This window comes from Microtus ochrogaster, unplaced genomic scaffold (genome assembly GCF_000317375.1).
Source record: "Microtus ochrogaster isolate Prairie Vole_2 unplaced genomic scaffold, MicOch1.0 UNK23, whole genome shotgun sequence".
NCBI classification, from domain to species: domain Eukaryota; kingdom Metazoa; phylum Chordata; class Mammalia; order Rodentia; family Cricetidae; genus Microtus; species Microtus ochrogaster.
Window position 1 is genome coordinate 791,489 of NW_004949121.1, and position 14,138 is coordinate 805,626.

General features: G+C 36.8%; 1 protein-coding gene across 1 annotated transcript in view; it reads right to left on the reverse strand.

Annotated features, from left to right (window-relative positions):
• Window positions 1–5,652: 5,652 nt before the first annotated feature.
• The window catches only part of Tll1 (tolloid like 1), a 185,737-nt gene continuing 177,251 nt past the window's right edge, over window positions 5,653–14,138 (reverse strand). Inside the window, exons 19-21 of the mRNA XM_005367745.2 lie at window positions 12,491–12,704; window positions 8,350–8,600; window positions 5,653–7,240 (exon numbers count right to left, since the gene is read on the reverse strand). Of these exons, the coding sequence (XP_005367802.1) occupies window positions 7,106–7,240; window positions 8,350–8,600; window positions 12,491–12,704 (600 nt within the window). The 3' untranslated portion in view covers window positions 5,653–7,105. The remainder of the gene's footprint in view (window positions 7,241–8,349; window positions 8,601–12,490; window positions 12,705–14,138) is intronic.

The window sequence follows — 14,138 nt, forward strand, 5'->3', positions numbered from 1 at the left end:
GCAGTATTATTTGTAATAGCCAGAACCTGGAAACAACCTAGATGCCCTTCAATGGAAGAATGGATGAAGAAAGGGTGGAATATATACACATTAGAGTACTACGCTGAGGTAAAAAAACAATGACTTCTCGAATTTTGCATCAAATGGATGGAAATAGAAAACACTATCCTGAGTGAGGTAACCCAGACCTAAAAAGATGAACGAACATGGGATGTACTCACTCATAATTGGTTTCTAGCCATAAATAAGGGTCACGGAGTCTACAATTGCTGAACCTAAAGAAGCTAAGTAAGAAGATGAACCCAAGGAAAAACATACAGTTATCCTCTTGACTATGGGAAGTAGACAAAATTGCCGGGGAGAAAATTGGGATCTTGGGGGTGGGGTGGGATGGGGGTAAGAGGAGAGGGGGAGAGAAAAGGGAGAAGGGGAAGATGGGAGAACTTGGGGAAAAAGGATGATTGGGATAAAGGAAGTTTGGATAGGGGAGCAGGGAAGCACAATTTTTAGTTAAGGGAGCCACCTTAGGGTTGGCAAGAGACTTGAACCTAGAGTGGCTCCCAGGAGCCCAAGGCGATGTCCCCAGTTACTTCCCTGGGCAGCTGAGGATAGAGAACCTGAAAAGACCCTATCCTATAATAATACTGACGAATATCTTGCATATCACCATAGAACCTTCATCTGGTAATGGATGGAGATAGAGACAGAGACCCACACTGGAGCACTGGACTGAGCTTCCAAGGTCCCAATTAGGAGCAGAAGGAGGGAGAACATGAGCAAGGAAGTCAGGACCAAGAGGGGTGCACCCACCCACTGAGACAGTGGGGCTGATGTATTGGGAGCTCACCATGGCCAGCTGGACTGTGACTGAAAAAGCATGTGATAAAACCGGAATCTCTGAACATGGGGAACAATGAGGGCTGATGAGAAGCCAAGGACGTTGGAACAGGGTTTTGATCCTACTTAAAGTGCTGGCTTTGTGGGAGCCTAGCCAGTTTGGATGTTCACCTTCCTAGACATGGACGGAGGGGGAGGACCTTGGACTTTCCACAGGGCAGGGAACCCTGACTGCTCTTTGGACTGGAGAGGGAGGGGGAGAGGTGTGGGGGAAGGGAAAGAAGGGTGGGAGAAGGGGGAGGGAAATGGGAGGCTGGGAGGAGGCGGAAACTTTTTTTCCTTTTTTTCAATAAAAAAAAAAAAAAAGATTTCAGTCAAGCAGATAGGACCAGAACCAGTTTGCAGTCAGTTGAGGGTTCACTGGTTTAGATATGGCTGGAGTGTGTCCACCACAGGTCCATGTGCTAGAAATTGTGTCCCCATTGTGAACTGTTAGGAAGTGGAGCCTTGTGAGAGTGCTAGGGAGGCATTATTGTACTTCTTTTGGAACCCCAGTTATTTATGGCTAGAGTAGGTGGTTTCCAAAAGAACAAGACTGGATCATGAATGACTTGGCTTCCTGTAATCTCATAGCGTTCTTTTGTCATACTTCTCTAATATCTTGTGAGCAGCCATGGTGCTCTTCACAAAAACAAAACAGATAGGGCCACTCAATCTTTGAGTTTCAGTCTCCAAACTATGAGCTACATAATTTTTTTTTCAGTTTGTAAGTATCCAGCTATGGAGAAAAGACATGAGCTAACACTAGACATCAGAAGGAACGAGAATGTAGAGAAGGCTGTATGTCATAAGAAAAATAATTTACACCAGGTATCAGGGAATCCAAAAGTAAATGGTGACATAATCTGTTTTACAACTAGTTTTTTTGAAAAATGACACTTTTGTGTCATCCTGTTTAACTATGACCTTGAAGTTAGGTGTCAGGGGCAGAGCCTGCACTGTTGCTGTCTGCCTGTGTGCATCTCCTGCAGGCCTGTGTGCCTACCCAGTGCCTGCACTTTGTATGCCAGTCTTGGTGTGTGCCCATGGTTGCCAGTGTGTGCCTCATAAATGTCAGTAACTGCCTACTGGTGGCTGTCTGCACCCTGAATGAATACAGTATGTCTTATCTCCATAATACTGCTCAAAATTCCTTCAGTTTCCTGGCCTCTTGATACCCTTTTCCTTTCTTGGAATTTGGACTTTAAATGAGCATCATATTGTGTTACAGCTGCAGCAAACAGGCTAAACACAGAGTGAGAGCAAAATAACAATGTAGCTTTAAAAAAATGAAATGAAAGAAAGTAGATTTGAGTAGGGGGTCCAAGCGCACAGTGTGAGCTCTCTTTGATTGAAAGTGACTTCTTAGAAATACAAAGAACAAAAGTTTTAAATTCTTACATTAAAGGAAAATAAGTATATTGCTTTGAATAAATGTTATTCAAAATTTTTCACAATTAAAAAAATACTATAAAGGAATATATGTTCACTTTCTCATTTGATTGAAATGTTATTTAATTCTCTAAAATTGCTAAGCCAAAACAATTGTAGTAATGCTTTGGACAGATCCACTCTTAGGTTAATTATGAAACTAATGACTAAGAGAATCACCCTTTAGTGTTATTCAATCAAATCACCATCATTGGCTTTTCAAATCTATTTATAAAATACACTGAATTGGTGAAAGTTTGTTTACGCTAGTGGATGTCAGTATAGGATGATTTGTTGTCATTTTTATTTGAGTGTAGACTAAAATTTTGGAATGTTAAAACAAATTAATCTTCCGGCTGTATGGATATTACAGGCAGACAGAAGAAAGTGAGGTTAGACTGGAAAAGTCACAACTTGTATTTGTATAAAAATGACACATAACCCAAATAATTCCACCACTAACTTCAATCTAGTACCACAAGGCCCACTGTGAGGATTACATAGCCACATCATTCTTTTGGGGTGTTGATATCTTTCAGGCTTTTTATAAAGTTCAATTTATTTTAAATTCAAGCATATTTCCACAAGTGTTTTAAAGTTACGGGTCAGTATTTATTCTGTTATTTTTATTTCTTCTTGAATTATTTAAGGAGAAGTTATATTTAGTAAATTATACTCAGGGCCCTGAGATTGCTTTAAATTTCCTGCACTAGCCCCTAAACCAGGATATCATGACTGGGACATAATATTCATGGATCAGGATCAGTACACTGGAGGATAATGAAAAGGTTGAAGTTAGGCAGTGAAAACAGTTGACGGAAGTGAACTCTTGGAAACTACAATATTTCACATTGCATTAGAGCTGGACTTTCTATTACTTTTTCTTATGCTACTGACAATGTTTCTAAATTATATGTTAATGATAATCAAAGACGAAAGGTTAATATCTTTGGGTACCATTTACCCTGCCTTGAAACATTAAGATGCCCCAATACTACATTAGCAGAGCTCTTGTCTTTGTGATAAATTTATATTATATATTTGTTCTGATAAAATAGAAGGTATTACCACAATTTAATTTGTAAATATTTAGGAAGAAATAAATTTTCCTGTTTTCCTTTTCCCATGCTCTTTCAAAATCAGAATCAAAGGTTTTCAAAAATTCAAGTTATCATCATTAAAGCTTCCAATTCTTTTCATAATTGCTTTGGGTATAAGCTATTTTAATGTAATACATAGATGTAGTTCTAATAAATAAAAAACTTAGAGCTCCTAAAATAAATTTCAACATCTTGAAAAATTATTGGATACTACTGAGGTTTCTATATAACAGAAAAATTGGCATTTGAAGCTTACCCTAAAATATCCCACAACTAAAACAACCACTAAAACAGAACAAGTTCTTATTCTAAGAACGAGAGTGCACAAAATTTGAATTTAACACCATGCTACACAAAACAAAAATAGTACAGGATAGCACAAAGTCAATCAGAAGAGATATGGGCACGGACTTTCTGGTTCCCCTCTATTTGTTGCTTTAAACATTTTATAAATGTTTATTTGCATGTGTGCATGCATGCGTTGTGAGCATGCGTATTTGTGGATGTTTGAGTGCACACATGGTAAACCCATGCTGAAGGGTATGCATGGAGGTTAGAAAAGAACTTCAGGTCTCACTTCTCTCTTTCCATGTAGCCCTCAGAAGCCAACTTACATCCTCAGCTTTGGGCCCAGCAAAGCTTCCTGCTGACTGATCTGATCAGCCCTCATTTATTTCTCTTAAAATGTTTTGTACAACTAGTTGAAGTCAGTATTGGGTTTCTCTTCGTAATAAACATAATAAAATAACCTTTAAAAAGGTAGTTTTCTGCTGTGTCTGTACAGAAAATCATAAGGCATTCAGAAACTTTGCAAATATGAAGCACAACAAACATATTATAGAGGTATAAAATAATTTACAAAATTAATTTAATAAAATGCTAGAACAATAATACTTAGGAGCAAAACAACAATGATGGTGTCTCTAGTTTCACTTAACAACACATTTAAGGCAAATACTGACTTAAATTAAAAATAATCTGTTACTGTCTAATTTCCGAAACAAGATCACAATAAAGTTAATATCTATGTCAATGATCTAAACTATTACATCAGACTTTCTACAATGTCCTAGCTCTCTCAAGCTTAGTTCATTGTGGCTTATTGGGTATCAATTGGAGTTTCTGAGCTATTTTTTAAAATAGCTATATCTTCCCTACAATGAAACATGAATAATTTAATATAGTAATTTTAATAAAAAGCTCACTAACACCAAGCTACAGTGTCATTTTAACTTTTAGTAGAATTTTGTTGCATAAGGACATCTTTGTGCAGTTGACATTCTAATCTCCATGCCGTTGCCGAAGGGAAAATGTTACCACCAACCACAAACTCTCTAATTCGCACCTGAAATTTGTTTTGTGGGGAAACGCTTCATAATTTAAAAATCCTACTGTTCATGTGTAACGGGATCAAATCTTGTTATAGAGTCAGCACAGACTTCTGATAGCACACAGACTGAGTTTCTACATCTACCTTCATCTATTATCCTGGGAAGCAACCTATCATTAGCTCTCATTTTCTGCACCTCTTGGTCTATTTCAGCGGTCACTAAAGAGTAGCATGCATGGAGTTTAGGAGCTAGTTCATGCCTACACAAGGCCCTAAGCAGTGCAAAACACTCTCAGGTGAGTGTCTTTTTCTCTCCTCTTCCACATTGTGGGCATATCTCAGCTAGGTGAGGATGAGTTATAAAATATGGAAGTAGTTATCAGTGCAAATCATCTCCACTGAGTGGCTCATCCACATTCCAGGCAACACATACATATTCTGAAGGCAACATTCAATGAGATCCAAACGTTGTTGGTTCAAAAACTGTATTTACATTTTGCAAGTCATAAGTAGAAAAAGATTGCTCTAGGGAAAATTGAGAAAAGAAATAAAGTGTTATATCTAGATGCAGAGTTTAATTTTGTAAAAATAACAAAATATTACCCCTTTTATTTCCCGGACAATGAGAATTTGTGGACAATTGAGAAAAAAATGCTCCTTTGCACAACAACATAAAAAAAATTCAAAATAGATCATCTAAGGGAAGGAACCTTTCTTTGATGGGACTGATGGTGATTAGAACTCTCCATTAGATGTCTATGAAACTTTATAGGGCGCTACTTCAAACATGGTTCTAGCACAGCTTGGCACACAGAATTAAACTTCTCAACCACCCATAGCGCTCCACCTTCTAACAGACATACCCACTCAAAGTCTCACATATACATACATTAATATAAAAAACACACAGGGCAATAAAGCAAAACATTTATCCTAAAATTACATTTTCTACAACAAAGCAGGTTAGGATGTACATACGCAAATGTATCTATATGAATCCAACGTCATTGTTATGGAAATGAATTTTTTTGGAGTTGGTGATTAACGTATGCTCTGATGGCCAACATTTCAAGAGGTGTGCCTTTAAGCAGATTTGATGGATTATGAGCAAGAATTCTAAGGCGTTGGAAGTAGTTGTTCCACAGGACAAACTTTATCCTTGCCATGATACACTCTTGATATATTTAAAAAGTCTGTAATTTTCTTTTCCAGCCGCATACAGGGAGGCATTCAGAGTATACAGGCATTTGGCTCAAAGGTCAGAAACATGTTGTTGCTGTTTTAATGTTTATGGAATAGCACCATAGGAAACATTTCAGAAACAAATCGTTTTCCACCCAATATTGTATTTTTTTAAACTGAATCTCAAGAAGAGAACAAAAAGGGAGAGCGATTTCATGTCTCTCAAACTCTGCTTCCACTTCATCTGATCATTTTTAAATACAGTAATAACAACAATAACAATAATACATCAACACACAAACAATAAAAGAAAGATCATAGCAGCAGTAGTAGTAACTGGAGTAATATCCATACAGGCAGTCATTTGGAAGATGGCTGCACACACCTCGTAGGAGTTTTTCTTAAAGGTTCATAAGACATGGTGGGTTTCTTGGGTTTGGTATGACTATTCAGTACTTCCCCAACGAGAAATGAATTTACTAGTGAACTGGATGTGATTCCGTAATGAATATGATATCAAGAGATTAACTGCATTACAAACACTACAGACTTCCCATGACATGGATTCAACAAAGTGGTCACAAAATCATTCTTATGAAGAGGTTAAGCTGGCCCACATTTTAAAATAATGAAGATGAAATATTCCAGTTTCCAAACACAAACACACACACACACACACACACACAGACACACACACACACACCTACATTTAAAGGACAAGCCACCTTCCAAAGACTGTTATTCCACATCACCTTACATGGATTTGGTTTACACTGGGACTGACCAACAATGTCTAAGCAAACCTGCTAATACCCAAGAAGTAGGTTTCCAAGTTACGATCTGTTTGATAATTGTATGTCCTCAGATCTTGAAAAAGTAGTCAAGAAACCACTCCAGAGAATCATAGCCCCTGAAGTAAACTGTCCGAAGTGTGAGGCATATATTTCAAGCTGTTAATCTTCCTTGAAGCATGTGATAGCCTTCCACAACCTTTATTAATCACCAGGCATGACTTTCAAACCTCCTGGTTTTCTGGAAAGTTCGCTTTCATCCCAGAGATAACTCTAGTCTTGCGGTTCTCTTTTGTTCAAACTCATTATATAAAACATTTGTACTAATATTGTCAATTTTAAAAATGTCTTCTTTCCTTATACTCATTCCTTTTTGTTCTGAGAGAGGGTCCACATTAGTTCTCAACATGCATAGTCTCTGGGTACCTTATACTTTTGTATCTTATATAAAATCCTTTCTTGTTGATAGTGTCGTCTGTGTGAAAATGAATTAACACTGCACCTCCAATTGAGTAGATTTCTTCTGGTGGCTGAAAAGAAAGCAAATGAAACAGAAACTAATGAATCATAGACTAAGAAATTATTTCATCAATGTTATGCACATGTTCTAATAATTCAGTCCATGCAAGAACCTAGGAAAGAAGTTATGCTAAATTTCTTTTCACATGACATTTAGGAAAGAAATGCAATACTAAAATCTCATAAAGGATATTTTAGTTCACTTCTAAATTCCAGAATTTCCACTAAAACCTGGTCTCTTTAAAAAAAAAAAACCTTTAATTCATGTTCCTTTGAATTATATTGTAAACAACAGAGATTACAAAACAGTAAAGAGATATTTATTTATTAAGTGCTTATTATGAACTGAGCCAATTGTAGAATCTAAATATTTCCTTTCTCCCTCTTTTAATGATCAAATTAATTCTAAAGAATATTTTTGTTTCAAGTGTTTATGGGTACAACTTTGATATTATTATTATTTAATTTATAAATAGGTGTTGATACCCAGAAAGTTGTCTCTATTGTCATTTCATGCAAAATACACATTCAGAAGAGCTTTGATTTGAGTGCAGTGAGTCCCAGGGGAAATAAGGAAAACCATAAGTGTTTCTCATTCCATTATCTCATGTGACCTCCCCACTGTCTGTCTCTGAACTCCGTCTGTGCATGCAGAAGAGAGGAGCAGCGTTCGGCATGGCTGGGCCAGCATGAATAGCTGACCCTGGTGCTCTGAACAGAGAGATTTCTAAAGAAGACAATGAGATCTGAAGCAATATGACTTTCCTTTCTCTTATGATTTAATTTAGGAAAAAACAACATTGACAAGGCTGTGTATTAAGATATGTTGTTTTTAGATTATTAAGCATTTGAATATTTATTGCACAATGAAAAGCTAGAATATGGAAAGGGACAAGAAACTAGAACAACTAAGTTCATCTACTCATGTGAATTATAATGTAAACTTAATAGAAATGGAGAAACAGGAAGAAAGAAGAGTCATGTTTATTTTTGTGAAGACATTGATAATAATACAACATGAATAATTATTTCAAGAATGTTTCCTATTTGTAAATATTATATACACAAGCCACTAATTTACAAGAAATTGACTACGGAAATCTGTTGGTGATGAACTTACCCCAGATCCACAGAATCTACCAAGACCCACAGCTTTTGAATTGAGACCATCAAAGATTTCAACATAGTCATAGCCACAGTCAGCTTCTTCTTCTACTTCAAACATCTGGAAGGACAGCTCAAGTCGAGAGCCTCGTTCTGATACTAACAGCCATTCACAGTCAACTTGTCCTGGGTAGTTATTATCACCAAACTGAGCATGGGAATACAAGTCTCTGGGTTTGCGCTCTGCCTTCAATCGACCGCCACACTCTGTTCAAAAAAAGAAAAAGGAAATGAATAAGCTTGGTGAACTTCCACGTGGAGTGTAACCAATCTCTGACTCCTGTTTCCAGATGCAGCATTTGGGATGTGATTGTCACCCATGGAACATGCATCAAGGAAATAGAGCTGTGATAGCAAAGTCTTTTATCTTGTCTAACTTAAAGAAAGAGGTGATCCAGAAACTGTTTAGAAGTTCATTGCGGTCAGGGCCCCTAATTTGTTATAACAGATATTAAATAGAAGCATCAGGAGACCTAAATGCCTGCCAACAAATGTACCTGTAAACATAGTGATACAGAATGAGATGCAATAATGTTGGGGGAAAGTAAGTTTGCCAGCCCCTGAGAGTTTTCCCAGCATCTGTGACAACCCTCAGCACTAAGAAAACTAAGTAAAACACCATGTGAAAAAATACATCTGGTTTAGGGCTATAAATGATTCAGTAGTTAAGAGTACTGACTGCTGTTCTAGATAATCTGGATTCAATTTCAAGCACCCACAAGGTAGCTCACAATCTTCTGTAACTCTAGTTCTAGGGCATCTGATACCCTGTTCTATCCTGAACAGGCACCAGACATGCATGTGGTAAACATACATATATACAGGCGAAACACACACACACACACACACACACACACACACACACACACATATATATGAATTTTAAAAATATAGTTGATTTCAAAGTATAATTATGTGAACCAGTGGGCTGAAGTTTCTGATTTAATAAATACCTATTATCAAAGTTCTATGTAACTGATAGGTTGACATGGTTTCCAAGCTTTAAAACCTGTCAGCACTTTAACTACAATGACTCTATGGGTCAGGAAGAACTGGATTCCGGGTGGGCAGAGACATGGAGGGTGTTTATGTGGAAGGCCTGCTACAGAGGCACTCCTCTGTCAGTCTCAGACTGGAAGGAGAGTTAAGAGTTAAATATTAAGACAAAATATGAAAAGGCACTTGAAGGCTTATGAACCTAAACATAACAAAGTTGTCAATTCCTGTTTTACTACACGTGATACAATGTGAGGTTTGAGAACCATCTAGAGTACTAAAAAACAAAAGGGTTTATTATTGTTCACCAGGTTTAGTCATTTCTTGGTGCTCATAAATCTCTGTTTATTCTAATAAATACAAAAACAATGATCTAATCTTTAAACCCATAGAGGAAGCAGTGTCTACCAGGTAAGAGTTTTAAAATAACATTGGATATTATGTACACCAGTGGTATGAAATTTGTAAGCTCAGAGAGAAATTCATCATGATAAAATAAGGTATATCATGATGGTGATTTATTGCTTTTTACTTTTCCTCGATATTCAAACTCAAGTCAACCTAATATTTGACAATTTCCCGTTGTTCGGAGCAAATGCCAAAATACATGTTGGTAGAAAGCTATGGAACTGAACTTAAAAGATAGGATGCTGCACAAGGAGATGACTACAGCAGTGGACCAGGAGGCTAGGTTATTGGAGGGGCTATTGTACACAGCACAGACGAAATCCAGCCAGAAAGCTCCTAGATCGCTCATTATTTGAAACTCTAAGTTTATAAGTAACAGGAAAGGTGAATATGAACCCATAGCAGGAGTATTGATCAGAATAAATGAGCAGAAGTGGGGAACCAAGGATTCTATTGATAATTGCCACCAATTTCTGTGTTGCTTCAGTTGGCATTTCACGTTTAGCTCCAGATTTCTCTTGTTTGAAGTGGCTTGAAACCATTTTCACTGTAACGTTTGAATGAGGTTAGTGGCGAGGATATTTGAGTAGATGTGAACTGAAAAGAGGGAATAAAATAAGCCTTCCATTTATGTAATAAAAACCCAGTATTCAACCTTTACCTATGCTTCAAGTAGTGATGACAGTTTGCGTTCATTTCTGTCTCAATTCTGGAGATTTAAATTGATAAAATCCTCTAAAGAGGAATGTATTGGCTTTGGAGATGATCAAAATGGGAGTAAACTCATGGCTAGACAATGTGTACAAACTTCTGTAGTTAATCAATCATCCACAAATCCAGTTTCGTCTGCACAATGAAGACAATACTGTTGATCTAAGGTAGTTTGAGATATCTGATGTATACTGAATATATGATAAGAAATAAAGTACACGGGTAAAAGTCACAAATTATATTAGGAGTTTTACAACTGTCAATAACCTCAAGATACACAACACATACATGTGTGTGTTTAAAACCACTGACTCATCAGGAAAATTCTAACGAGGTAATGGAACATCAATTTTTTCCACACCTTGAATACCTGCCAAGTTAACAAGAATATATGTAAAATAACAAATGTATAGAAAATTAATAGGCAATGTCTATAGTCTGTTTTCCTAAAGACATAGTATTAATAACTGTGTGAGGAATAATTAAATAGTATTATTAAGAGTCAAATAGTTAATAGTGTATAGCATACCTCTATCTTAAAATTCCTTTTCTCATAGACTAAAGAGTAAATCAATTATGCAGTAAAATAAAAAACACCATGAAAGATATTGTAAAATGAAGAAGCTAAGGCACATATGTTGATAAAGGAAAATTAAGTGAAACCAAAGCAATTACCAAGAGAACATGGCAAATTCTGCTTTAAAATTATTTCGGGAATGAACGTGCATTACTCTTACATTGTACCATAGTCTCAAACCTTCAGTTCTCAGAATGGCCACAAGGTGCCAGTATAAGCTCAGTGACTTTACAAATAACTATGATTAACTTTTTTCACAAACTCTGAAAGGAAAAAGGTAATATTACTTAGATTACGTTATGGAACACATATTTAAATTGACCACAGAGTATGAATAATTTCATATTATTTATTTTAACTTTACATATTTACACTTGTCTAAAGTAAACTTTTCCTTAAGCAGCAAAAAACAAGGATTAGGGAAAAGAATCATATTGCACACCAAAGAACAAGTTAGAGGGAAATGACAATCTGTTGAAAAAAATAAAATCAAAAGTCCTTAACAAGACATTTGCTAAGGCAAAATCTAGCTAAAAAACAGCTTCATGAATGAAATAACATTTTAATATCAAGATTCAGCTTCCTATCTTTTAAAGGTGACATGCCAGTGAAGCTTCTAAAATCAGTCACAAAATTAATTACACAGGAATTTAGAGGTGTTTCTACTTCCTCATTTATACTGTTAATAAATCAAACTGAAGTTTAGTATAATAATTTTATTATTGTTTGTTGATTTATATTTCTTCTATGAATCTTCAACTCCTGCAAAGGTATCAACGTAGGTATTGAATAGTTTTCCAAATATTCCATATAACACCTTTCAAAGGAATGTTTTTTACCAGTTGTGACATTTTACTTTTAATTAGCAACCTGAGACAAAATAGAATCACCTGGAAGCATGTCTCGGCGAGGGATTGCCTAGGTCAAGTTGACCCCTTGGTTTGTCTGTTAAAGGATATTTTCAACCCAAGCCACTGTGGTTACACCATTTTCTAGATAGGGGATCCTGGCCTGACTAACTCTAGAGAGGAGGCTGTGCATGAATATGTATGCATGCATTTCTTCTCTCTGTTCTCAAGTGGGAATGTAGCTAGCTGCTTTGAGTTCCTGCCTTGACTTCTCAGTAATGAGAAGTATGCGGAATTGCAGGTCAAAGTTCTCTTTCCCCAAAGTCACTTTTTTGTCAAAGTCACAGCAACAGAAATGAAGCTGGAAGGCCAGCTACACTTATGACTTCATGTAATTCTATTCATGTACATGCCCGTACAAAAGAGTAATAGAAGAGAGAAAAAATAGTGGAGCGTGTGGAGGGGGGGGTGAAAAATCATTTATTTACAGGCAAATTTAAAAATTATATTTCAATAAGTGTTTCGTAAGAAGAGGAGCACAAAGGTAAGTGGCTGACCTGTCGAATGAGTGGCTTGAAATCCTTTTCTTTGAACAGAGGCATCAGAAATAAACCGAAGGAACATTTGATTCCCAGTAGCTGTGAGGGGATCTGGTATCTTGCTGCCACATAGCCGACCAAGGATTGGCGACTTCTCTGTGTCTCCATCAAAAACTTCCAAGTGATCATACGCACATTCTTGATGCTGCTCAACTTCAAACTCACTGAAGGCCTGTTTAGGAAGAAGGAAACTTTTCACTAGCAACGCATCATTCAGAAACTTCTCTAGAGAACGAGTTACCTGTCAATAAAACCTGTCCATGGCAAACACTGGAATTAATCCAGAAAGCACATCATTAAAAATGGATGTCACATGGTATCTGCCCCCAGTACAAGCATAAGGGTAAACACGAGATGTCCTTGTAACTGTTATGCTGCACAGAGCTCAGGTATCCTACAAATGCTGTATGTCACAGATTTTTCCCCAGAGACACAAAGTTGGTCTGTGATGGAGATCCTGGAAGAAATGACTCAACAGACAGTCTTTATGTCATTCATTATGGGCATGCTAATTCCTTCAGCCTCTCCTCTCATATGGCCATGAGCTGTGCAATGTTGGTCCGATGAATCCCCTGAACCTTGAACTCCTATCATGAATTTCTCTGTCACACGTCACATAATACAGCCCATCCATCATGGACTCCCCCCTGTAACTATGGACCAAAATAACCTTTCTCATTTTGAGCTCGTCAAGATACAGAAGGCTGACTCACATGATATGAAATGACTAAGCAGGCTAGCAGCCTATGCAACTACTGTTAGCTATTTTTAATTTTACGGATTTATAAAATAAACTTGCAAACAAATGAAAAAATCATAGTCCAAAAATAACCAGACTAGCCATTCAGAAAGGAAGCTGTGGAGCTTCACAATAAATCTTATATTTTTAGTATTGAAGGTTTTTAATACACTTATCCACCACCAAAACCAGAAACTAAGGCAGAATTAGAACTAGAAAAGCCATTAGCTTTACATCCTCTTTCATAACCTGTGACCTTTGCCTGCATTTAGTCCTGCATCACTTCATATTTTCCCCTTTTCTTCATGTTATACTTGGCCCCCATATATACTTGCTTACATATATTATTGGTTAGATTCTACATATGAGAATGGGTGTGATTTTTTTTCTTTCTGAGATTGTGTGACATAGCTTAAATATTTCACACTAAACTAGATTTCATTTTCTGACTTTGGAATAGAAAACAAGATAGAAGCAATTATACTAAGCAGGAAGTGTGCTGTGGGACCGCCCTTCCATATGCTTTGAATATATGGTGCTCTCACTGGTTGACAATAAAAACTGAATTAATGGATAACCAGGCATAATACAGCGAGGGGAGAAACAAACAGAGATAAAGAGAAGAGAAGGGCTTAGTCAAGGAGCTGTCAGCCAGTTGCCAGAGGAACAAGATGTATTGGAGCACAGGTAAAGCCACAAGATGCAAGGCAAAACATAGACTAATTAAATATGGGTAAATTTAAAGGTAAGAGTTAGTTAGTAATAAGCCTGAACTGTTCTGCTAAGCATTCTGTAATTAATATTAAGCCTCTGAAAGATTATTTAAAAGTGTCTATGGGATGGTACAGGACAAAGAAACCTCCATTT